Source organism: Equus asinus, chromosome 20, assembly GCF_041296235.1.
Source record: "Equus asinus isolate D_3611 breed Donkey chromosome 20, EquAss-T2T_v2, whole genome shotgun sequence".
NCBI lineage: Eukaryota > Metazoa > Chordata > Mammalia > Perissodactyla > Equidae > Equus > Equus asinus.
The window spans coordinates 21910694-21936318 of record NC_091809.1 but is presented as its reverse complement, the minus strand read 5'-3'; the positions used below and the strand labels follow the sequence as shown (position 1 = coordinate 21936318).

Here is a 25625-nt window from a genome sequence, read left to right as displayed (position 1 = left end):
GGCTGGGCTGGCGCTGTCAGGACAACAGCTGGCTCTTACTCCAGGCCTTGGGGGCCCCACGGGGTTGGCAAGAGCCACAGGAAGACTGGTCACCAAATGGCTTTGGCCCCGGCAGCCCCCGCCTGGCCTCTGTGCTCCTCCTGACCACTGGCTCCAAACAGCTTTTGCCTTACTTCATCACATCTGGTGCCTTTGAGACCCGAGTTTATGTCCGTTGACGATTTTCAAAGAATGCGTTGTAAGCTCTGAAGGCACTCCCCAGAGGCATTCCACAGATGTTTTTGGCGAAGGGCAGCCCAGCTGATGGGGGGGTCACTGGCCACCTGGCCCAGCCAGGCCCACACACACAGACGGTAGTTCTGGCTGACTTGCAAGGGAGTGACCACGTTATTTTATAGTCTGTTATGACTATTAAAAAAATTAATTTGAGGGCCAGCCTGGTGGCGTAGTGGTTAATTTCACAAGCTCCGCATCGGCGGCCTGGGGTTCGCCGGTTTGACCCCAGGCACGGTCTTACGCACAGCTCATCAAGCTATGCTGTGGCGGCATCCCACATACAAACTAGAGGAAGACTGGCACAGATGTTAGCTCAGGGCCAATCTTCCTCAGCAAAAAAGAAAAATTAGGGAGGGCGAACATCAGCAGACTCGAGAACTATGATACTGGCTTGTGTTTTTAAAAATGTGTTTATTCATTCACTCATTGACACAATTGCTTTTCTGACTCTTGCTTAAGAGAAATCATCTGACAAAGCTCCAGTCTGCACATGGCACCGGTCTTGTGGGAGGGAGCCCGCACTCTCCCACTGAAGGACCCTAACAAATGGGACTGCAGAGCTCGTCAGTGACGAGAGGGCAGGAGGAGGGCCCTCGGGAACAGAGAGGGGCCGGGAGCGGTTCTGAGGAACGGTGGACGCCCCCGCTCCTCTGCCCTCCGGAGTCTGGCTCACTCCGGGGACCTGGATCCTGAGCTGTTTCTATAAACAGTGCTGAGGTCATCCCTGAGGATAGAGGTCCCCAGCCGCACCCAGCACCGGGCCAAATGCCATTATTCACCAAATGGCCCGGAGCTGGGCTGTTTCTCCCGCCTCTCTGATTACAAAATACAATTGCTCTTAAAACCAAAAAAGGGAGGACTGGGCCAGGAGATAGGTCGGGCTCTCTGCCGAATCACCCCTTCCCGGGGTGACACGAGCTCGGCCACTCTGTGGGTGGCCTCACCCTCCCCCGGGGATGAGGGGGCCTCCCAGGGCGCTGGAGGAGCAGGGCGTTGCTGGCCGCGGCTCAGGGGAAGTCGCGGTAGGGCAGGCGGAAGGGGTACAGGGCTGTGTAGCGTGAGTCGTGCCAGAGCAGCTTGTCCTCCAGGAAGGCCACGGTGCGCAGGGTGAGGACCAGGGTCTGGTGCTTCAGCATGCTGTGCACGTTGAGGCCTGGGGGCAGGGTGGCGTCAGGGGGGCTGCCCCCCATCCCCTGGGAGCCCCTCTCCCTCCTGGGGGAGCGCCCCTTACAGACAACCCAGGGTCTGGCGTGGGGTCGTGGGCCTGGGGCTGGGGCTCAAAGCCCAGCTCGGCTGCCCACTGCTGGTCAGACCCTGGGGAGGGGACTGTCCTCAGCCTGTCACCTTCCTGGGCTGGCTCTGCCCTGTGCTTGGCGGTGGGGGAGCAGAGGACAAACGGAGACAGAGGAGGAAACAAGGCAGCGAGGGGCCCGTGTGGCTGCAGTTAGTGAGCCTGAGAGAAGAGGGCAGGCCCTGCACCCTCACCAGTGAGGTCGGAGCCATCAAGGACTGTGGGCGGTTCAGGGAGGGCCCAGCTCGGGGCTGACGGGCGCCCTCTGGCGCCCGTAGGTGGGGACAGACTGGGGACAGGGCGGGAGGGGCTGGGAGCCGGCCCAGGGTGGTGAGGCGGGTTGGACTCTGGGTTTGTGTAAAGAGAGCCCACGGGGCAGCTCACAGACTGGAGTTGGGGGACAGGGCCTGAGCCCCCGAAGGAAGGGGTTTTTGGTGCCAGGACAGCATGAGCCTCTCCGGCAGGCAGCGGCCCTCAGGAGCCAGGGGACAGCTCTGGGATGTCAACACAGAGGTGGGGTGACCCGCTCAGGACTGACGAGGTCCCATTGGCCGGCCCTGTGCCCCTCTGCCCACCCCGCGCCCCAGAGCGTGTCTTTAGCAAGGGCATCTCTCCCCTACTGGCCCACTTGGGCGAGTTGAGGGGTGCGGAGGTGGGGTGGCCCCTGGCGTCTCAGTGACCAGGGGACAGACACAGGACGTGAACGGGCCCGTGTGCTCTGGGGGCCTGGGGACAGACCGGGCCCCGTGCTCACCGATCGCTGGCACCAGGTTGAAGGTCTTAAGGCCGGAGGTGGCAGCCACGATGCTGGGGGGAATGTCCTCGTGCTCTCTGCAAGGAGGCGGGGAGGTGAGCCACACAGGGGACCGAGCTCCGCCCGCCCCTGCCCCCGCCGCCTGCCCCTCACAGGTCCACCAGCAGCACGGAGTCCCCCCAGCGGCGGTAGCGGGCCAGCTCCGCCAGGTACTGCGGCTCTGCGCTCGGCAGCTCCAGCGAGTCCACCACGTGCAGGTCGTCCTGCGGGAGGGAAGGTGGCTCTGAGCCCCCACGGGCACCCAGGGCCTGGGGCTCCCAGCATAGGGGCGGGGGGGCTGTACCTGGGCCAGCTTGACGCTCAGCGCCACCTTGAGGCCCTGCACGCGCACCTTCATGGGGAGCATGTAGTAGTAGCTCGTGGGGCCCCGGGGGCCGTGGGCAATGCCCCCTGCGGGACGGAGGTGTGTGAGCAGGCGGCCCGGCTGGGCTCGAAGGACCCAGCTGTGCCCCAGCGGCTGGCCGCCTGGGCCCCGGTTTCCCCAGCTGTCAGTGAGGACCAGGTACCTGCATGACCCCCCAGCCCCTCGGCCCTGGGGGTGCAGCAGGGAACCAGATGACAGGGTCCCCGCCCTCATGCCAGGGGTTGGAGGGGGCGGGGGACCCAAACGAGGTCGGGGGGAGGTTCCTGGTTGAGGCGTGGCTCAAAGGCACTGGAAGGATGAGATGAGCTGGCCGGGCAAACAGGGGCTCACTCTGAGTCAGCTGTGCAGTCAGAGAGGGTGCGGGGGGACCCAGGGGAGGGTGTGCAGCCACCGCGGGTGCTGGAAGCAGAGGAAGACCCCTCTGGGGGCTGGCGATGGGGGGCGGGGATGGAAGGCAGGGCCAGCGGGGTTGTGGCCACAGTCCCAGGAGAGAAGCCCCAGCCAGGGCTGAGGGGGACGGCCTCAGGGAGGGAGGGGGACCGAGGAGCTGCCACGCCAGCAGCATGAGGAACCCCGGCGCTCCCGGCTGCCAGCTCACCGCCTCGCCAGATCGGGGAGCGGATGCTGCCATGTCTTGCGCGCCCGCTGCCCTTCTGTGGCCAGGGCTTCCGGCCGCCACCCCGCACCTCGGCCCTGGTCTTGGTCTTGGCGTAGCTCTGTGGGTGCAAAGTGAGGACAGCTCAGGAGCCGGAGGAGGATGTCATCGTGGCCGAGAGGCGCCAGGCCCAGGAACAGGGCAGGGCGCTGGGCAGACCGGGCCTGCCACCGGGGAGCCCAACAGGAGGCACAGGCATGGCAGCTCCACGGGGACAAGCACAGAGTGCTTTGGGAGGGAGGGAAGGGTGAGGAATCGAGCTCCTCCTCCGCTCCAGAAGGTCAGCCTCTGAAAGGCAGGGGCTCTGCCGCCTGGTACACAGTTGTGTGTGTGTGGCTTTTTTTCTTTTTTGCTGGGAAAGATTGGCCCTGAGCTAACATCTGTTGCCAATCTTCCTCTTCTTCCCCTTCTCAAAGCCCCAGTGCATAGTTATATATTCTAGTTGTAGATCCTTCTCATTCTTCTATGTGAGCTGCTGCCACAGCATGGCTACTGACAGACGAATGGTGTGGTTCTGCACCCGGGAACTGGACCTGGGCTGCTGAAGTAGAGCACACTGAACTCTAACTGCTAGGCCATCAGGGCTGGCTCCACAGTAGCGTTTTTGTTGTTGTTGAGGAAGATTAGCCCTGAGCTAACATCTGTCACCGATCCTCCTCTTTTTGCTGAGGAAGACCGGCCCTAAGCTAACATCCGTGCCCATCTTCCTCTACTTTATACGTGGGACGCCTGTCGCAGCATGGTGACAAGTGGTGCCATGTCCGCACCTGGGATCTGAACCCATGAACCCCAGGCCGCCAAAGCGGAGTGCTCGAACTTAGCAACTATGCCAGCAGACCGGCCCCTCCACAGTATTTTTTGAATGACTTCAATGTGACTCCAATGGAAAGGAAGGAAGGGCACGGGGAAAGACGTGGCTGGAGAGTCAGGGAGAGGTGGGGGTGGGGATCATGAGGGGCTTCCGGTGCCAGGCCGACTTTATTTTGGGGTAACGGCAGAGCCACGGAGGGTGTGAGCAGGGGAGGACTCACCGGACTTCTGAGGGGGCAGAGGGAAGAGAGAGACCCTGATCATCGTGGCTTCTTCAATGCTCTTGGCACAAAATCCAAACTCCTCACCAATGCTCTTGCTAACCTCCATGGCCATGCTGGGCTCCTTTTGGGCCCTGCCACAGGGCCTTTGTGTGTGCTGTTCCCACAACCTCCGCCCCAGCCCCACTGCCCCCTTTGCCTAGCTAGCTCCTATTGCACACCTGAGGTTAAATGGCCCTTTCTCTGGGACAACCTCCCAAATTATACAGTTCCAGCCATGACTACCTGATTCACGTTTACATCTCCAACCAGACTGGGAGCTTCCTAAGGGCAGCGATCTTGCTCAGAACATGCCTGGCAACCGACCCACTGGTGAGTGGTTCAGGGAGGGAAGATGAGGCCCGAGCCCAGCAGTCCAGAGAAGACACACGGAGGGTTCCTCTGCCTCCCCCTCCCACCTCACCCCACCCGGGGCACTCACAATTCTCTTGAAGTTCTTTTGCCAGATGGCCACCTGGTGCAGGATGTCCAGCCTGTGGAGGAAGAAAGGACACTGACAGCCTCGCCTCCACGAACACCCTCCCCAACCCCGCAGATGACAACCTAGGCCCGTCTCGGCCGCTTTCAGGGCAGTGTGATCTGGCCCTGCGCCTCTCTCGCCCCATCTCACACCACTGGTCTCTCTGAGAGACGGAGTCCAGCCTCCAGGCCTTAGCACTGGCTGTTCCCTCTGCCTGAAATGCTCTTCCCCTGACTGGTTCCTTTTCAGCCTCCAGGTCTCAGCGCAAACCACACCCTCGGAGGAGCCCCTTGCTAAAGAAAGGGCCGCCCCTTCATCTTTCTCACAATGACAAGACAACTTACTTAGGGCCACTTCTCCAGGGGCTGGCTTTCCTCTCTAGCCCTGTGCTGTCCCCTGCGGGAGACACAAGCCACCTGTGTGGCTACCGCACACCTGAAATGTGGCCATGTGTTGAAATGGCAATATTTTAGATACACCAGCAGAAGGAAAATATGATTGAAATCAATCTCATTTGTTTCTTCCACTCTTAAAACAAATGCGGCTACTAAAGAAATTTAAATTTCACACGTGGCTCACGTTATGTGGTACACGGACACGGCCGCCAGGCTAGCTTGCCAGGAGCTGATAAACTCCGGCTCGTAGGCCACTCTGGCCTGCTGCCTGGTTTTATAAATACGTTTTCCTGGAACACAGCCACGTTCCTCCATTTACGTACCATCTACAGCAGCTTTTGCAATGCACAGCAAAAATGACCAGTTGTCATGGGGACCCACAAAGCCTAAATATTTACTGTCTGGCCCTTGACAGAAAAACTTTGCTGAGCCCTGCTCTGGGCTGTGAGAAACATCGGTGACCTGCGTGCTCATTCGCTGCTGTATTCCCAACACCTAGAAGGGAATTGGGCACAGAGTAGGTGCTTCAGAAGCATTTACAGAATAAAATTCATTGTTTTCTTTTCATTAATTTTTTTGGTGAGGAAGATTGGCCCTGAGCTAACATCGGTGCCCATCTTCCTCTATTTTGTATGTGGGATGCCACCACAGCATGGCTTGATGAGTGGTGTGTAGGTCTGTGCCCCCAGGATCTGACCCCATGAACCTGGGGTTGCCAAAGTGGAGCGCACGAACTTAACCACTACGCCACCAGGCCGGCCCAAACAGACTGTTTTACATGTTTTTCTCACTCTCTACTAGGTGGGGATTCTGTAAACACAGGGGGCTAAGCACACAAATAATGGTAACAGTACTAAATTAATAGCACTTATTACGTGCTAGACATGGTACCTATGAGACAACACAGCCCTCGGCAGGTGAAAACCCAGCCCTGGGAATTGGCCCACATAAGGCTGCCATCCTGGCTCTAAAGCTTACAAGCTGTGTGATCTTGGGCAAGTTTCTTTACCTATCTGTGCTCAGTTTCCTTAGCTACAGAATAAGGATCACAGAACCCCGTCCCCGGGTTGCTGTGAGGATCCAGTTCACTAAAATGCAAAGACTGTGCCAGGCACACAGGAAGGACGTAGCCATGGTTAGCGCTCATTTTTGCAAAAACCAGTAACAGCAAGGACTGTTCTACAGGAACTTATGTCCCAGAATTAACTCATTTAAACATCGCAGCAAGCAGCGGTTTGAAACACCGGGACACGGAAGCCCAAGATGGGAAGGCGGGATTTGAACCCAGTTCCTTGGGCTCCAGAGTTCCGTGTCCTTAACCCCCAGAGGATATTAACTCTCAGCTCTCGACTTCACACAGCTCTGCAGCAGGAAAAACCATCATCCCCCTTTGACAGGCGGGGAAACTGGCTCTAGAAATTCAGCTCTTTGCCAAGGCAGGAGCCAGGTCGTCCCGATTCCTCAGCCCCCGCTGCTCGCCCCTCTGCCGCCCCGTTCACCATGACCGCTGCCACTCACCTGGGCGCCGCGGCGAAAACGTCCGGGTGCAGCTCGGTCAGCCCCACGCGCTCCTGCTCGTAGCCCCGCAGGGACTCGACCCAGGCCTGCACCGGGCGCCGGGGCGCGACGACCGGGAGCTCGCATCTGCGCAGCACGGGCTCCTGGGGACCTGGCGCGATTGGGAGGTCAGGGGTCAGGGACAAAGGTCAGAGCTCCGCGTCGCTGCCCCTCCTAGCGCGAGCCCGGCAAACTCACCCCCGCTCGCCACCGGCTCTGACTTCTCCGCCGGCTTCACCGCCTCTTCCGCCAGCGCGCTCAGGCCCTGAAAGCGGTGGACGAGAGTCAGACGACCCCCGCACCGTCCCACCTTTGTCCTCCGACCCCGCCCCCAGCCCCCGGCCTCACCCGGCAGCCCGGGGACCGGAGCCAGGCCCGCGCCCCGGCCCGGCACAGCAGCAGCACAGCCGCGCCGCTCCCCATGCCTGAGAGGTCAGGCCTCCCTGCGGCCGCGCGCGGCGCCTCGCGATGACGTCACGCCCGCGACACCGCCCGCCCCACTCGGAGGCGGTGCCGAAAAGCGGGGCGCCGGGCAGCAGCGAGGTCGCGGCGCGGCCCTGCATACCCTCGCTTCCGCCCCAAATACCACTTTTCACTCCCGGCCTAAAAGACCCTCTGCGGCCTCCGGGAACGCGGCTCCATCGCAAGAAGCCCCGCCCCCTCCGTTGGCCACGCCCCCTTGGGTCCCTCCCCTAAACAGCCAGCAGGAATCCAACCAATGAAACCTTCCCACTCTCCTCGTTCAGCCAATGAGCGTTAAGCCTGGCTGGGCGGTTCCGAGACGGGCACCTAAGGGAAATTCACCAACAGCTGTGAGGCTTTGGGCATTGGCCACGCCCTCCAGGCCACGCCCCCATCTGGCCTCCAGGACTCTCAGCGCGGGTTTTCCTGTATCCAGTAACGTGGTTTTGTTTGTCTGTTTAAATGCGGGGCCTAATGTCCCCTTCAAGCCCCTCAGATTGGGTCTGTGTCTCCCCTAGAGCCTTAGGCCAGGGTCCTGTCCCCTCTGGGACCGGCCGGTGCTCTCCGAGGACCGCGCAGAGTGGGGCGACCCCAGATCCCGGGCTGCCTCCCTTGTGGCCCATCCGCCCTACAGAAATCCAAACGCTCATTGGTAGGTTCCTTGCCACGTCCCCGTGAGACCTCCAGGGGGCGCCACGAGCCCGCAGCAGCCCTCCGTTCCGCGCCAGGCCGGGCACCTGGGGGCCAGCGCGGGCCGCACGGAGCGCGGCGGCTGAGAACTCGGTGTCAGAGCCAGCCTCAGTTTCCTCGTCTGCAAAATGGCGAGGTTGTGAGACTTCGCTGAAACGATGGAGGCAAAGCGTGTACAGAATGAAAACGCCAGCACAGAGTGAAACTTAGGAAGCAGCACTATGATGAGGATTAAAAGTGAGCCTTATCATCAAATCAAGAACCAGGGCCGGTGTGGATGGGGTGGACCCTGGAGGACTTAAATGACGCTCTAACAATGTGAGTTTTCTTTTTTTTTGCATCTGATATATAACATATGGATATTTTTGTGAAGTATGAATGAAAATTTACCATGTATTTCATTGTGTCTTCCCTCCCTGCATGAATAACCTTGGATGTGTGTTTAAAACTCCATGCACTTTGTCATTTGAAGAGGTCTTTTAGTCCTTTATTTTGTAGAATTTTATTTATCCGTTTGGCGTTGGCATAGGTAATTCACATGCCTGGTAAAGAAAATTTCAGAAACTCCCAAAGAATAGCTGGAGTGACAGGTCTGTCTCCTCCGGCCTCTGTGCTGTGCCCCCCAGGGCCCCTCCCAAAAGCGTGTGTCTCCTCCCAGAACCAGTTTAGGACTTTACAGGCAGGTTTCCAGGTCTGTCTTGTGCCAGGGAGTTTAGATTTTAATTGGATGGAACGGCACTTAGTTGCTTAATGATTTATTAGGCACCTACTGTGTACCACGGGGGTGAATCCAGCAGACACCTTTAAGATACAGCCCTGTGCAGAGGGCTAAGGCATTAGAATAGGGGAGAGAGTTCTGTAGGGTCTGTAGGAGCCCAGGGGAAGAACTCCTAACTCATGGGGCAGCTTCCCTAAAGCTTTAACCTGTGAGCGAAGGCTTGAGGGGCCCTCAGGAGCTTGTCCAGAGGAGAAAGTATGTTCCAGGCTGAGGGAACAGCATTTGCAAAGACCAGAGTGGAGAGAGAGTGGTGGGGGGGGGTGAGGGTGTCAGGACCTACCTGCCAGCCTCGTGCTTTGTTCGTTGACTCATTCCTTTATGCTGGTCCCACCTCAGGGCCTTTGAACTGTTGTTCCTTCTACCTGCAACATACTTTTCCCAGAGCCCCTCATGCCTCCATTCCTCACCTTTTTCTATTCTTTACTCAAAAGTCACCTCCTCTGAGAAGCCTGTCCTGACTACTCTTACTTAAAATTGCAATCCTCATCGCTGGTCCTTCTGATGCCCTTATTCTGCCCTGTTTATGTCCATCCATATTTATCTTCTAACGTGCTATATAATTTCCTGTATTTTAATGCTTTTGGCTGTCTCTCCCACTAAAGTGTAAACTCCCCAGGGCAGAATTTTTGCTGTGTCTTCTTCTCTTCTGTAGCCTGGCACCTGGCAGAGTGCCTGTGACACAGTAGAGACTCAACAGAAGTTTCTTTTTCTTTTCTTTTCTTTTTCTTTTGAGGAGGATTAGCCCTGAGCTAACTACTGCCACCAATCCTCCTCATTTTGCTGAGGAAGATTGGCCCCGAGCTACATCCATGCCCATCCTCCTCTACTTTATATGTGGGTTGCCTGCCACAGCATAGCTTGACAAGTGGTGCATAGGTCCACACCTGGGATCCAAACCGGTGAACCCTGGGCCGCCAAAGCGGAACGTGCAAACTTAACTGTTGTGCCACCTGGCCTGCCCTTTTTTCTTTGCTTTGGTAAGGAAGATTACCCCAAGATAACATCCATTGCCAATCCCCTTCTTTTTTCGCTTGAGGAAGATTGGCCCTCAGCTAACATCTGTGCCCATTCTCCTCTACTTTGTATGTGGGACACTTCCACAGCATGGCTGATGAGTGGAGCAGGTCCACACCCAGGACCTGAACCCGAGAACCTGGGCCGCCAAAGCAGAGGGCATGCAACTTTAACTACTGGGCCATGGGGCTGGCTCCTCCACACGCTCATCATCTCGTTGCAGGAATATTACCAGAAAGAGAGAAAGCCCTCTGTTTGTCTCCTGGGTCTCAAGGTCTCTGTCCCCTGAGGTCAGGAGCACACAAGATGCCCAATAAATGATTTTTTACCCAGTGGCACTGGAGTCCCGTAGACACAGATTCGAATCCAAAGGCTGCCACTAAATGGCTGGGTGTCCCTGGGTGAATCGTTCCATCTCCTAATCGGTAAGTGGGACCCACACGCCCGCCTCTACTGAGCGATGGAGAGGATCAGCATTCTCTTTCCCTCCATCCTTGCTCCCCGCAGTCTTTTCTTCCCACGGAGGGAGCCTGTACACACCTGGGTCAGACCACATCCCTCTGCAGCTCGGACCCCTCCAGGCCGCCCATTTCGCTCACAGCAAAAGCCAAAGTCGGAGCGGCAGCCCACAAGGCCAGCTGGACCTGCCCTCGCTTCCTCCACCCTCCCCTCTACCCGCTACCCCTCTGTGGTTTCAGCCAACTGGTCTTCTCACTGGAACCTGTCAGTCTCACACGAGCCTCAGGGCCTTAGCACTGGTCGTTCCTTCCACCTGGACCACTCTGCCTGAATAGCTGCACGGCTCCCTCCCTCACCTCCTTCAGGTCTTTACTCAAAGGCCACCTTCTCAGGTGACACTGGGTCCAAAATCACTGATCCCTTCCCATCCCACATTCTTCATCTGCCTTCCCAGTTTCATTTGTTTCTAGAACTTTCATTACATTCTAAGAGATGACATCGTGGTCTTATTTTTCCCACTTTGTCTCCCTCTCCGCCATAGAAGGTCAGCTCCTGGAGGACGAGAGTCTTTGTTTCTTTGCTAAGAAGGGTGCCAGGCCCCCTGCAGGTTCTCCATGCAGTGATGGAACAAATGGAATGTGAACAGATCGCTTGGCACAGGGCTCGCACCAGCACACTGATGACGAGCCTCAGTGAAACAGAGGTGTACACTGCGAGGCTCAAACTTTCACCATTTTGGCCCAAGCCTGGGTAGAGGTCAAAGGTCAATGTGTCCTGCCCACTCCTGGGGATCAAAGGCTTCATGGTAGGTGACCTCTGTCCTCAGTGACATGGGGCCAGTGGCAGCCTTGCAGCTCGGAGACAAGATCTGCTGGCTGCAGGCATGCTAGCAATTTAGGGGGTACCCATCAGAAGTTGGAGGGCCCGCCAACATCTGGCCTTTCTAGCCCCGTCACTGTGTGAGGGTTTTCACAAAGGCCAGAGGTCAGGGCTGGACTCCTGGGAGGCAGCCCCAGGTAGGAGGTGCAGGGTATGGCGGCGGGGCCGGGAGGCAGGGGTCTGGCCTCTTGGGGGGAGCTGTCTCAAGGGCCCCTCCCCCATCAACAGCGAAAACATCTGCTGTGTGTTTGTTTGTTGCTCCGTTTGTGGGTAACTGCGAGTCTGTGAGGAGGCGGAGCCGCCCACTGAGGCATCCTACCCCCCAAGCCCTTGGGGATAGGCCTGATTTGCATAGTTTCTATTCCCTTCAGTTCAGCCAGGCTGGGGCTGTGGAGCAGAAAAAACGTGCAGATCAGCCCCCCAGCCAGGTCTTGGCAGAATGTCAGACACCCACTCCCTTACCCCCTTACCTCCCCTCCCCCTGCTCAGGGCTCCAACCCCTGGGCAGGGCACATGGGCTCTCTGTGGCTAGAGGCTGAACCCTGCATGTGACGTCTCGCTTACCTGCTGGCTTCTGCCCAGATTGAGCCAATGGCAGGCACCGAGGAGGATGCCTGGGACGATGGGAACAGCCAGGGTAATTCTCCCCATCTGCTTCTGGCAGCGTCTCCCCCTGGACGTGGCCTCCTTATGTGCTAATTTCTAAATAGTCTCAGCCCTCCTCCCCGACTTGGGTGTCTCGTCTATATTAGCAACCCCTGTATTAAACCCCCTGCATGTGAGGTACTTTCATCTTCCTGAGTCGACCCCGACTGACGGAAGGCAGCTGCGAGGGTTTTATTGATGGGTTTTGGTGGGAAGATAAAACTCCCGTAAAGTAAGGTCTTCTCTGTTGAGGGTCCCGTTCTACAAGTTTCCACAAACATATAGAGTCACGCAACCCCCACCACAGTCAAGATAGAGAATGGTTTCATCACCAGAAAATTCCCCTGTGCCCTTTCATAGTCAACTCCTCTCTCCACCCCCAGGTCCTGCCAACCACAGGCTGTTCGCCTTTTCTAGAACATCACAGAAATGGAATCGTACAGTAGGCTTTTGCGTCTGGCTTCCTTCTCTCGCTGTAAAGCGTTCGAGATTCGCCCACGTTGCTGTGTATCACTAGGTCCTTGCTTCCTGAGCCGTTTTCCTTGTAAGGATGGACGGTCGTCTGTCTATTGATATTCTAGTTGAAGGAGCTGCTATGAGCTGCCAATGAGTTGATATTTGCCAAGTGCTCAGGACAGTGACCGGCACATTATATACATGTCAGCTGTTGTTATTATGTTGGGGGGGAGCTTGCTGAGAATCGAGCCTCTGGCATTCCCCTCTCCCCGAGCTGTGCATGCTTCTCTTGTCCCAAAGAGAGAGTCCACCCCTCCCAGGCTGGAAGGGCCAAGGCTGCATCTGGTGGAGACGTGGCAGGGCCTGGCCTCCACCGGGAGCCTCCCCGCCCCATCCCTGAAGCTGAAAGTGGGCCCTGAGCCCACGGGCGAGTGAGACACAATGGCTGCAGCTCTGTCGCCTGCCAAGATCAGCATCTGGGAAGTTTCTCTGCAGCTGAGGCCCCTTCCCCCAGGGCTGGGGCGATGACGAGAAAGTGGGACCTGTCTCAGACGCTTCTTCCCATGCAGTTTCTCCTGCCAAAAGCTGAGAGGCGGGGCTCGGGGGAAAGGGCAGGCTGGGCCTCATTGATGTGGGGGGAGTTCACAAAATTTGGGGCCGGCGGAGGATGGGAGAATTCCCCTCACCTGGATGACAGAGAAGAGCGTTCGTCATCTCACCAATGACGGATGCTGGTCCTGAGTGGTACCCACTGCCCTTGTGTCCTGACCCACTGGGGCAGGATTTGGGTCCCTGCATCCGGACTAGGGTGGGGACTTGGGACGGACAAGGGGGCACAGAGCTCTAGTTCGAATCCCACCACTACTGTGTGCCTCAGTTTCTTCATCTTTAAAATGGGGTGAGGAGGAAAAGACAAAACTATGGAGACAGGGAAAAGATGAGCGGTTGCCAGGGGTTCAGAGGAGGGGGGACGAACAGGCAGAACACAGGGGAATTTCAGGGCGGTGAAAGTGTTCTGTGTGACACTGATGGTGGATGCATGTCATTCTCATTTGTCCAAACCCACAGAATGTCTGACACCCCAACGTCAACTGTGAACTTCGGGTGATAGTGACATGTCCATGTAGGTTCATCAGTGATACAAATGCACCCCTCTGGGGCCGTGTTGACCGTGGGGGAGGCTGTGCACACGTGGGGACAGGGCCTGTGTGGAAAATCTCTGTACTTTCCACTCCGTTTTCTTGTCAATCTAAAACTTCTGAAAAAATTGTCTATTAAAAAAGTAGGATGATGATCATTGTAACACCCACCTCCCAGGGCTGCGAGAACTCGCAGAGCCGCACCCGGCACAGTGTGTCTGCGTCGGTGTCGCGTGAGCGAGCGTTAGCCATTATTGCCGGGGACCTGTCATTAGTGGGGGCCGGTCCTAGTCTCTTCCTTCTGTATTTCCCCTTCCAGGGAGCTCCCCAAGAAAAGGGCCCCGCTTCTTTCCTCTTTCACTGTTCTCACTCAAGGGCTCCCCTCGGACGGGGCCCAGCGCTCCCCTTGACCCCTCCAGACGATCAGGAAGTCGAGGCCTCCAGTGGTTTCCATTGCTCCAGCTTGTCCCCTCAGCTGACCTGGCGGAGGCCTCGTGTGGCCTCAGAAGCAGGAGGAGGCGGGCTCGGGGGGAGGGGGGAGTTGCTTGTGAATGCGTCTGTGTGTCTCAGGGGACGTCACCTTCGTCTGGTAGCCACGGTCCCTGGAACAGACAGCCGGATACTCTGTGGCCTTGACAGCATCCCCGCCCCCAGGTCTCTGGCGGGATGGCAAACTGCTGAGCCAGCCGAGGGCACTTCCTCCGCAGCCTTCACGTCCCCCGGGAGGCTGAGATTTCCGCTCCGATAGCTCCCTGGGGAGGAGAGGACCCAGTTTTCTTTGCGCTTTTCTCCCTGTGGGTTGAACACCTGGTTTCAAGAGGTTGTCGGGGCAACACACCTCACTTGGCAGAGGATTCAGTGAGGCGTTGCCGAGGTCCGAGTGGACCCCAAGATCTGGCCCGGAACCCAGCGGACACTGACGTCTGGCTCAGGAAGTGGAGCGAAGTCACTCTGACTTTTCTTTCTTTCTGTTTCTTTTCTCTTTGTGAGGAAGATTGGCCCTGAGCTAACATCTGTGCCCGTCTTCCTCAACTTCGTATGTGGAATGCTGCCACAGCATGGCTGATGAGTGGAGTAGCTCGGCACCTGGGATCCCAACCTGGGAAGCTGAGCCACCAAATTGGAGACGGCAGAACTTTAATCACTTGGCCCCCTGCCACCGGGCTGGCCCCTGCTCTGACTTTTCTTATTTCCCCAGAAAGCCCTGCTACCCTGTGTTACAACTCTCTCAAGAAATCTCCTAATTTCTTTGTCTCCTCCATCGGACTGTCAGCTCGGGATGGCAGCCACCAATGAGGGATCATCAGAGGTACGCAGAGCATTGGGCGTTGCATTGTATGAATACATGTGCTGCATATAGATGTAGCATTAATATATGGATTCTTAATATTCATTTCTTTGTTAATCACTTCAATATGTTTCTTTTTAAGATCAAGTTCTTTAATGGTGATATGTTGAATAATTACACTGATGTGTTATTTACTGTTATTTATTGATATCATTTATTATTATTATAGAAGCAGTTTTACAACTAGCAGCCTGGCGATGTGTCACCTTTTGTTTGATTTTTCATGTCTTTGTAAATTTTTTTTCTTTTTGAGGAAGATTAGCCCTGAGCTAACATTTGCTGCCAATACTCCTCTTTTTGCTGAGGAAAACTGGCTCTGAGCTAACATCCGTGCCCATCTCCCTCCACTTTATATGTGGGACGCCCACCACAGCATGGCTTGCCAAGCAGTGTCACGTCCGCACCCGGGATCCGAACTGGCGAACCCTGGGCCACCGAAGCAGAATGTGCGCACTTAACCGCTGCGCCCCCAGGCAGGCCCGTGTAAATTTTTTGAATTGGTAATATGACCTAAAAATTTCCAGCCCCCCAGGGTATACGGTGAAAAATCTGGCCCCTCTCAGCTATTCCCCTGCCCCCCAGCCCGCTCCCTGAGGGTAACCGCTGTGACCGGTGGCTTGTGCCTTCTCCCGGAGGTGGCCTGTGAGTCCCTAGGCAAATGTGTGTGTATTTATACAGTCCTCATAAACACACTCAGACAGTGCACGCAAGCCGTGCAAAATGGTCTACATTGTGTTTTTTCTACTTCACGTATTGAAGACAGTTTCATATCAAGACTACTCCATTTTTACTTTTTAAGAGGGATAAGTGGATCAATTTTAATTTCCTTTTAAGTTTGGGGGGGTTTTTTCGGTGAGGAAGATTTGCCCTGAGCTAACATCCTTTGCCAATCCTCCTCTTTTTTTTCTTTTTCCTTGAGGAAGATTAGGCCTCAGCTAACATCTGTGCCAATCTTCCCCTACTGTGTACGTGGGCTACCTCCACGGCATGGCAGATGAGTGGAGCAGGTCCACACCCAGGATCCAAACCTCCGAACCCGGGCCACTGAAGCTGAGAACGTAGAACTTGAACCACTCGGCCACCAGGCCAGCCCCTGGTTTTGCATTTAACACTCTTTACCAAGTTTAATATATGTACAGAAGAGAGCACAAAGTCTCCTTTCTTTTTATCAGTTGCATTGTCTGGGCGTCAAGCAGCCTTAAATTTTGTTACATTCCAGCTTTGTTGAGGTAACATTGACATACAGAATTGTAAGATAAAGCGCACATCGCGGTGATTTGACAGACACATACATTGTGAAAGGGTCCCCATTTAGTTCATGACCACGCCCGTCATCACATATTTAGCTTGTGTGTGCGCGCCAACATTCAAGTTCTACTCTCCTAGCGAATTTCAATCAGTCGATGCAGTGTCATCACCTATAGGCACCTTTGTTTATGTCAGATCCTCAGACCTTATTCATCTTATAACTGAAAGTTGGTACCTTCACCAGCCTCTCCCTGTTCCCCCTGCCCCCAGCCCGTGGCAACCACTTTCCTATTCTCTGTTTCTATGAGTTTGACTGTTTTTGAGATTCCACATAAAAGTGAGATCATACAGTGTTGGTCTTTCTCTGTCTGGCATATTTCACTGAGCCGAATGCTCTCAAGTGTCATCCACGTCGTTGCAAATGACAGGATTTCCTTCTTTCTCGTGGCTGAATAATATTCCATCGTCTACATACGCTGCATCTTCTCTACCCCTGCCCCTGTTGACCGACACTACGGTTGTTTCCAGATCTTGGCTATTGTGAATAATGCTGCAGTGAACGTGGGGATACAGATATCTTTTTTCAGCTTGTTGCTTTTCACCAATCTTTACTGAAGTATAACATACACACACGGAAGAGTACCCCTACCCTGTCCCTCCTCTTTATTGCACCATCCTGGTGTCAAGCAGCCTTAATTTTTAATTTAATTAATTGCTGGAATAGGGTACCTGTGCATGTGTTGCGAAAGTCAAAAAGTCCAGAAGGATTCCTGGGGTGGGAGCAGACTCCCCCCCCCCCGCCCCCGCCCGGTCTCCCATCCTTCAGTTCCTCTCCCAGGAAATTGGCCAGTTTCTTCTTCCTGGAATCTTCTGGAGATTCTGTGCACATGCAGTAGAGCCTCAGCCCCACGCAAACAGGGGGTTCTGTTTCCTGACACGTGTCCAACCTTTAGAATAGTGTCTGGCGCCCAGTAGGTCCTTAATGTATTTGGTAAATAAACATATAAGGGGATTATGTATACATTTTCACAGAACTACCCTGCTCAAAGGCTGAAGGAGGGGAAGGCGGGAAAACTCAAGAATCAGATACAAGCTTGGCCCCAACTTGGAATGCAACTTGGCCGACCTGGGCCTGCTGGTAAACCACAGATCGGCTGTTGGGTGCTCCTGGTCTTCTGGGGAGAGGGGGCAGCGCCTGAATTCTGGGGTCTTATCAAGGCACAACCAGTCCTGCCTCTGGGGCAGGGCGTGGCACATAGTAGGAACTTGATTTGTTGGAGGAGCAAACATACAGAAGGCGCTTAATGCCTATTTGCTGCATTGACAGATAGTCGGTTCCTCATGGCTCCTTGTTGGGTAAATAAATGGGATCCCGTGCTCACCTCCAATTCTGGGGGCCCAGGGATGGGCCAAGAGTTTATCTGCAACTCAAGACAGCTGTTTCAGGTGGAGGCCACCTGGCCAGGAGCGACGTGACGTCACGGGGCTGCGTGACGTCACGAACCGGCCGGTTCTCACGGGTCGGGGCTGGGAGGGACAGGGCGGGAGGTGGGGGTGCGGACAAAGGGACCCCGCGCGCCTCCCCCGCCGGCCCCCGCGCGCGCCCCGGCCGGCCAGCCACATCTGGAATTCATTGCAGCCGCCGCCGGAAAGGGGAGGAGAGGAGGGCGGGGCGAGTTGGGGGGCCGAGGCGGTGCCTATCCCCGCCGCCCCGCCGTCCCCGGTCCCCAGCCCCGGGACGCAGCCGAGCCGGCCGGGCAGCCCCAGCCCCAGCCGCGGCCGTCCCGGGGACGCAGACGCCCAAGCCCCTCCGACCAGGGCAGGGACCCGGGCCGGCCTAGCCAGGTGAGCGTGCGTGGCGAGGGGGAGGCAGCAAGGGCGGGTCCCGGGCCCCTGAGGTCGCGGCCTCGGAGCTCAGGGGCCTGGCCAGGGGCGGGGGGCGCCCCGGGGCGCGCACGCGCCGCACATGCTCCTGCTGCACGGAGGGAGTGCTCACCGTGAGCCCTCTGCAGGACTCCGGGCGCCCCCCCTGCCTCGGCCGCGAACCCCCAGACTGCGCTCCCCGCCTTCCCCAACGGCAGGAAGTTGGCGCCGAGGAGAAGGCGAAATCCGAGCGTTTTCAGCTCGAGACTGGGAGGCAGGACAGCGTGCCCCGGGATCGAGGCTTTGGGGAGTGCGTTTGGGGATGGAGGGCGCCCCTCCTGGCTGACTCGGATTGGACCGGGGCGAAAGGTGCTGCGCGCCCTGGAGCTTCCAAACCCAGAGGCGGGGCCCCCGGGGTGGACAGTCGCCCACTGCCTGCAGTCTGGCGCTCTGCCTCAGTTTCCCTAAGTGGTTCTCTCCTCCAGTCGCCCCGCGGGGGCGTGGCTTTGTTCTGAAAGGAAAAGGAACGCGACTGCGTGGCTCCGGCGCCTCTTCTTTCCCTTGGGGATGGGGCGTGGGTGCAGACGCGCGTGTCGCGGATCCCGCGTGGCCCCGGGCCCCGCAGAGCGTCGGAACCTCGCCCCCGACACCGGCACGAGTTGACTCACTCGGGGATTTCCACCCCCTTCCCCCGACTCTGCCCTAGTCAGGCGCTCCGGGCGCCACGCGCTGTGACCACAGTCCTCCGCGTGGCGCGACGCGAGTGCAGCCTTCGTGGTGCGGCTGCTGCTGGGATCTCCCCCCAAGCCAGTCCTCCCGAGTCCTTCGGGAATATCGAGGTGGGCCCCCTGGGATGGAGAGGAGTCCCCCACCCACACTTGGAGATGTGGGGGTACCGTGCGTGTGGCTGTCGCGCGCGAGAGGAGGCGCGGCCCCGGCGGCTGCGAGTGTGGATACCGCGCATTCCACGGCCAGATAAGGAGGTCGAGACTCTGGCTGGAGGGCGGGGGCGGGTCCTGCCACCGTCTCCACGGAGACGCGCCGGGCTTCGCCTGGGGTGGGGTTGCCCGCGGACCAGAGGCGTCTCCAGCCTCCTTTGCCGCTGTTTGGGGCTGGGCTGAGCTTAGGAGCTTCCACCCTGCGGGACCCACTGGGGCCTTGTTCGTTCGTTCATTCATTCATTCATTCATCCATCCATCCATCCATCCATCCATCCATCCATTCCACCCGTTTTCTGAGTACTTCTGGATGCCAGGCATCGTTCCAAATGGGCTGAAGACAGATTTGATTTGGGCGCCGGCCTCCGACACTCACATTTTGCCCTGGAAGTCAGACAGAAGACCAGAAATACAATCCTAATTTCCGAAATTGGCAAGTGCCGTGAAGGTCATAGAGCAAGGTGCGGTGATAGAAAGGCCTGAGGGAGGCAGCTCTGGGAGACTGGCAGGTCCTTGGAGGCCCCTCTGAGAAAGTGTCCTTAAAACTGAAACCTGAAAGATGAGGAGACAGTCCTTCAAGGATTTGGAGGAAAGGCATGTCAGGTGGAGGCAAAGCCGGGGCAAAGGCCGTGAGGTAGGGACGGGGGTGGCAGGTCGCAGGCCAGTGTGGTTGGCCTGGAGTGGCCCTGGGGGACAGCGTGAGGAGAGTAGGTGGGTAGTGGGGAGCCAAGGTAGAATCTGGAGCCAAGGATGGCACCCTGGAGCGCCCCCTGGCTGCTGCGTGGAGAAACGGCAACGAGGAATAGGGGGTGGGGCCTGAGAGCTGAAGGGAAACCAAAAGAAATGGGGGGGGGGGGTTCCCTAGGGCAAGAGGCACCGGATCCTTGAGTGACCAGGAGGAACTCTTAACCACGAGACTTCCCTCAGTGGAACTTGCGGAAGGGGCGCGTGGAAGCCACTGAGGCTTCCTCCATCCTTCCTCGCTCCTAATCTCCCCTGGAACAGTCTCGGTCTGTCTCTTTTCCCTTCCCTCCAAACCTTGTCACTTGTCCCGCTGGCTCCGCTGAGGCCGGGGACCTCCTCCTAAGCTTCTGTGTTGAGCCAGGCCTGGGAGCCTGACGCGGGGAAGGGAAGCGGGCACGGGCCGTATCGGCCTGGGGGTGACTCCTCCGCCAGTCCCAACCACCCGGCCTGCTTCCTCTTTCTGCGAAGCACAAACCTGCCTTAAGCTGCCCCGTTAGCAAAGTCCTAGGGAGGCAGTTGGGCCTCAGTTTCCCCTTCTCTAACTAGGAGAGCTGCCGCTGCTTCTGGGCATGCCGTGACAGCCTCCTGGGGCTGCAGAAAGTGAGGGTACAGCGCCCCGAGTCCACCCCTCCCCCAAGAAGATAGAACTTTTGGTCGGTCCCTGGGGTGCGAGGGCTGAACTCATTTCTTATTTCTCCAGGAAATGGCTATAAATCTTTCTCTTGGCTGCCAGACAGGAGAGGAGTGGTGGCCCCACGTGAGGGGGGGGACAGGGCCGCCACGGGACACACCCTGGGCTTCTCGCCCACCAGCAAATGTGCTTCCTAGGCCTGCGATAGAGCTTTGATTGTCAATTATGAACCCCAGGAGGGGCCCAGTAGACGAGGGCGGCTTGAGGGCGTTTGGTCGGGGTGACCCGGCGGTCAGGCCGCGGCTCACACTTTCCCTAGCGACGCCCACACAGCCTTAACTCTGTCCCCCGGAAAGAAAGGAGCTCCAGCTCAGTAGTGGAGCAGGAGGGCGCCCCGAGAGGGCCAATCAAGTGCCGAGGATGGAGAGCTCCGGCCAATAGGCGAGTCGCTCAGTGCCCTGGGATTGAAAATGAACCAATCAGAGCGCGGGCTGTTTCTGGCCCGACGGCTGGTCTGGGAAGGCCGAGGCCTGGGCCAAGCCAGCTCCAGGCCGGCTGCAGCGGGCAGAGGGCATCGGGGCGCCCGGGGCCCTGTCCGGCAGGGAACAAGGGGCCTCTGTGTGGCGATCTGGGCGGGGAGGCAGTCCGCGGGGATGCGCACAAGCTCTCCTCTGTTCCCAAACTAGGACGGATGTCCTTTCGCCCAGGGGGAGCAGCTGCCTCCGTCAGGCGGGGGGCCAGGGCGCCCCTCCAAGGGGGCGTCCTGGGACTGAGATGGTTGGGCGACCCCGGAAGGCCCCCATCACTCCCAGGCTTGCTAGGAACCGGCCTAACCAGCCTTTTCTGGAACCACGCTCCTGCGCACGTGGTCCTTGCCAGGCGTGTTTCCAAGGATCTGGGGAGGCCTCCTCCCGCGTCGTCCTCCCCCCCCCCCCAAGCCCGCCCATTTATCTAATGGCTGGAGCTTCCTCCCGGTTCCCTTTGTGAAAGGCAGACACTGCACCAGCCCTTCGGAGACCCCCCCCCCCACCTCCAAGCTGTGGGGAAGCCATTATGTCGGCTCTCATCCTCTCTGCCTCTTCCCGCCCCCTCCCCCCACGGCTCAGTTTTCCTTGAGAGAGGGGGTGACTCAGGCCTTCATGGAAACAAATACCGTCCCCCCCTCCCCGCGGGGCTGCACGCCCCCTCACCGCTCACATGACTTCAGCACAGCTGCCCCATCCTCCTAGCCAGGACCTCCCAGAGCGGTCTCCTGTGGCTCCCCCATCCCATCACCCCCTCCCAGCCTTCTCCGCACCGGATATGACTGGGGAGCTGGGACTCCACCCTGTTTGTTCCAGGGGCCTCACATCTGGATTTCATCTTGGCTGGGGAGGGGGGTGCCAGCGCCCTGCCCACCCCGCTGGGACCCTCTGTCCCACGGCAGGACTAGCTGGTGCTGATGAGAACAGGCTGTTGGGAATCTTGCCTGGCTGGCTCCCTCAACGTCCCTCCCAAAAGACTGGGTGGAGGGCACCTAGTCCCCAGCTGGCTGTGTGGCAGGAAGAGGGGAGCTAATAATATTAGCTAATATTTATTGAATGCTTGCTATGTGCTCAGCATGCCTTGAGCATCATTCAACAAGATTTTCCCATCACCCCTATGAAGTCCCCATTGCACAGATGAGAACATTGAGGCGGAGAGGCCGAGGGTCCAGTGACTTGCGCAAGGTCCCGCAGCGTGTCAGAGGTGGAGCGGGATTGAACCCTGAATTGCCTCCAAGGTCTTCGTCCTTGAAGATGATGTGACCTCTGGGATGCTCGAACCTCAGGGCCGCCTTGGTGTCTCCCAAAGACCTTATCTTGGGAGTGCCCATGGCCTCGAGGCTTAGACCCAGCCTGGAGTCCAAGGCAGTGGGTAGTAATGGGCAGGAGACTTGTGCCGTCAGCGGCGAGCATCTCGCTGACCCCGGTTGGCAGGCGGCGTGAGGCCTGAGGCTCCAGTCTATCTGAGGAAGGAGACGAGCTCTCCAGGTCGTGCCCCAGGTTCCCTCTGTGGCTGGATGGGCAAGGCTTCTGGAAGTCTACTTTGTGCCCTTCGTGCCACTGGGGGGGACCTCCTGTTCCTTTGAAAGACAGCGTAGCCTGGCAGCTATAGAGGCTCTGGGGTGGGTCTTTTTGGCTCTGCTACTGACTAGCTTTGAGACTTTGGGAAAGTGAATTGACTTCTCTGGGTTTCCCATCTGTAAAGCAGAGATGATGATAATTCTGACTTCACGTGGCCACTCAGCGAGGAGTGACGGAGCTGGGACTCCACCTGTAGCCGTCCAAAGTCAGAGCCTGGGCAGCAGCCACAGCACTGACCTGTCTGTCTGTCTGTCTGTCCTTTCTCTCCACAGCTCTGACAGCCCCATGGCCCCGGCCGGCCACTGAGCCCCACCATGGGCAGCCTGTACTCGGAGTACCTCAGCCCCAGCAAGGTCCTGGAACACTATAATTACACCAAGGAGACGCTGGACACGCAGGAGGCCTCCCGCCAGGTGGCCTCGAGCCTGATCATCCTCCTCTGCTGTGCCATCGTGCTGGAGAACCTGCTGGTGCTCATCGCCGTCATACGCAACAGTAAGTTCCACTCGGCCATGTACCTGTTCCTGGGCAACCTGGCCGCCTCGGACCTGCTGGCGGGCGTGGCCTTTGTCGCCAACACTTTGCTCTCAGGCCCGGTCACGCTGCGCCTGACACCTGTACAGTGGTTCGCCCGCGAGGGCTCTGCCTTCATCACGCTCTCCGCCTCCGTCTTCAGCCTCCTGGCCATTGCCATCGAGCGGCACGTGGCCATTGCCAAGGTCAAGGTCTACGGCAGCGACAAGAGCTGTCGCATGCTGCTGCTCATCGGCGCCTCGTGGCTCATCTCGCTGGTTCTCGGGGGCCTGCCCATCCTTGGCTGGAACTGTCTGGGCCTCCTGGAGGCCTGCTCCACCGTTCTGCCGCTCTACGCCAAGCAGTACGTGCTCTGCGTGGTCTCCATCTTTTCCATTATCTTGTTGGCCATCGTGGTGCTGTACATCCGCATCTACTGCGTGGTCCGCTCCAGCCATCCCGATGTGACTGGCCCACAGACGTTGGCCCTGCTCAAGACGGTCACCATCGTGCTGGGCGTCTTCATCGTCTGCTGGCTGCCCGCCTTTAGCATCCTCCTCCTGGACTACGCCTGTCCCGTCCGGGCCTGCCCCATCCTCTACAAGGCCCAGTACTTCTTTGCCTTCGCCACCCTCAACTCACTGCTCAACCCTGTCATCTACACGTGGCGCAGCCAGGACCTGCGGCAGGAGGTGTTGCGGCTGCTGCTGTGCTGGCGGCCTGCGGCGAGGATGCAGGGACGGCGGGCCGGAACCCCAGGCCACAGCCTCCTGCCCCTCCGCAGCTCCAGCTCCCTGGAGAGGAGCACGCACATGCCCACATCACCCACGTGTCTGGAGGGCAACACGGAGGTCTGAGGGACAAGAGGGCCGACAGCTGGGCCACGGCAGGGCGCCCCGTGGAGAGGCACCGAGTGACCTCAGACAGACACGTGGGGCTGCCAAGCAAGATGTCCCCATGCTGCAGACCTGGGGGATACAGAAAATGTTTTACACTTGGGCCGGCCAGCTGCGGCACTGACCAGTCAGATGGCAGAGCTCCTGTCAGGTCCTGGAGGCCGGTGCAGGGACCTGTGGGGCCTCTTTAGGACTAGATCATGGGGAGGTCTGGGGAGAGCTGGGAAGGGCCTGGATGACAGCAGGCAGGCATTCACGAGGGGCCCCAGGAAGGAGCAATTTACAACCCGGTACAAAGGATTTCAACATTTCACGACTGCCTGACACTCCACCCTGTGCCAGCCTCCTCCGAATTTACCCCCTTGCCACCTTTTCCTGGCAACCTCCAGCCACTTCCCTGGAACCACTGTCCCGAGGGGCTGACGGCCCCGGCTAACAGTTCCCGGGCTCCAATCCACAGCTTCCTCAAATTTCACCACCTGCCACTGTGGCCGCTTCCTTTTCCTCTCACTCCACAAGATGCTGGGAAACCACAGGGTGGAGGTCGGGTCGTGGGCAGGGGGCGGGTGGAGGGGGCCAGACCCCATTCTCAGACCTCATTGGCCAATTGCACTATTTGGGGCGCAGAGGAATCACCAAGGACTGGAAAAACCGGTCTAGGGGGCCTGAGGAGGGCCTCAGGGTGGAAGTGGAGAAAGTTCTAGAGGGAGCTGTCTGCTCAGGACCCCCCACCCCCCAAAAACAACCACCCCCAAGCTACTCCCGCCTCGGGTCCCAGGCAAGGTACCAGGTCTTCTAAGGCAGGGCAGCCTGGAGCCCGCTGTGCGTCCTTTCACGTTGTATTGAACGGAACATGCGGTGGGGGTGCCCAGGACATTTTTGGGGTGTTCTTCCCCTGACCTGCCCCGGAAGGACTTTCCTAAGTTCCGTGGATGGATGGAAGGGACATTGCGGTACAAATGTATATTTATGTGTGTGTCTGTTTGTCTGTGTCTGTGTGCACGTCTGGGTGTGATGTCTGTGACCCCGCTCCCCCGCCACATCCCCCCAGAAGGGATGCTGTTCTGTCTCCCCCTGTCCGTGTCGAAGCTGCCAAAGAGGGCCCTGGCCCTGCACAGACACCTTTCATTGCTGGCTCATCTGCCCCTTTGAGAGCTTGGGGAAGGAAACCTCACACCTCAGAGGGGTGTCGTGAATGCACAGGCTGGGGAGGGGGGCCTTTGGGGGGCCAGGAGCCAGCTGGGGGCTTGTCTCCCCTCACACAGCTCCCCAGAGGCCCCTCGTGCCTGACACCAGGTGCACCCCAATCAATAAACGGTTCAGTTTCTCTTTCCGGTCGTGGTGTCTTTTCAAGCTAAAGGCGGCTGCTCCCGCATGAGCTCCCCGCAGGGGGTTGTGGGATGGATGGGACAGGGGAGGGCGGCTGCTGCCCAGGCCTGGTGGGTGGTGGGGGCCCCCTCGGGGGCTGGACAGATGGTCTTGGGGGACACGGGCCCAGCTACCCCTCTGAAGCTCCTATTCCCCAAAGGAATGACCGACCTTCATCAAGCACCTTCCAGGCATGAAGATGTGAATCTCAGGAGGTGGGAGTTACTATAAACTCCTTTTCTGGAGCTGTGGGTTCAGAGAAGTTAAGTGAGCTGCTCAGGGTCACATAGCCGGTTGGGGCAGTGCCTGTCTGGATTTTTTTCTTTCTTCTTTTGGTGAGGAAGATTGGCCCTGAGCTAGCATCTGTGGCCAATTTTCCTCTTTTTTTTTTTTTTCTCCCTGAAGCCCCAGTACGTAGCTGGATATCGTAGTGATAAGTCCTTCTAGTTCTTCTATGTGGGATGCTGCCACAGCATGGCTTGATGAGCCGTGTGTAGGTCCACAGCCAGCATCGAACCAGTGAACGCTGGGCCACCAAAGCAGAGA

The 25625-nt window shown here is 57.9% G+C and overlaps 2 protein-coding genes across 12 annotated transcripts; one reads left to right on the top strand and one right to left on the bottom strand.

The window, feature by feature from the left end:
• Positions 1–663: 663 nt before the first annotated feature.
• On the bottom strand, positions 664–7605 carry MRPL4 (mitochondrial ribosomal protein L4). The gene is made up of 9 exons (XM_014857580.3): positions 7252–7605; positions 7102–7168; positions 6865–7015; positions 4913–4964; positions 3344–3461; positions 2665–2771; positions 2475–2584; positions 2322–2398; positions 664–1429 (listed from the first exon to the last, which is right to left on the bottom strand). The coding sequence occupies exons 1-9, from the start codon at positions 7324–7326 to the stop codon at positions 1284–1286; spliced, it is 903 nt and encodes a 300-aa protein (XP_014713066.2). The 5' UTR covers positions 7327–7605; the 3' UTR covers positions 664–1283.
• Positions 7606–7769: 164 nt separating this feature from the next.
• S1PR2 (sphingosine-1-phosphate receptor 2) lies at positions 7770–25040 on the top strand. Of its 11 annotated transcripts, none has more exons than XR_011496146.1 (3): positions 7770–8373; positions 14624–14734; positions 15697–15920. XR_011496146.1 is itself a non-coding variant. In XM_070491980.1 (3 exons), exon 3 carries the CDS (start codon positions 22617–22619, stop codon positions 23670–23672), a length of 1056 nt encoding a protein of 351 aa, XP_070348081.1. In that variant the 5' UTR covers positions 8235–8373; positions 14624–14734; positions 22575–22616; the 3' UTR covers positions 23673–25040. The 11 variants fall into 11 exon arrangements, 5 of the variants coding, with proteins under 5 accessions (XP_014713070.1, XP_070348081.1, XP_014713068.1 ...); XR_006516263.2 differs by having other exon boundaries at positions 7772–8373; positions 14420–14734; positions 15693–15920; XR_011496144.1 differs by having other exon boundaries at positions 7772–8373; positions 14420–14734; positions 15697–15919.
• The last annotated feature ends 585 nt before the right edge of the window (positions 25041–25625 follow it).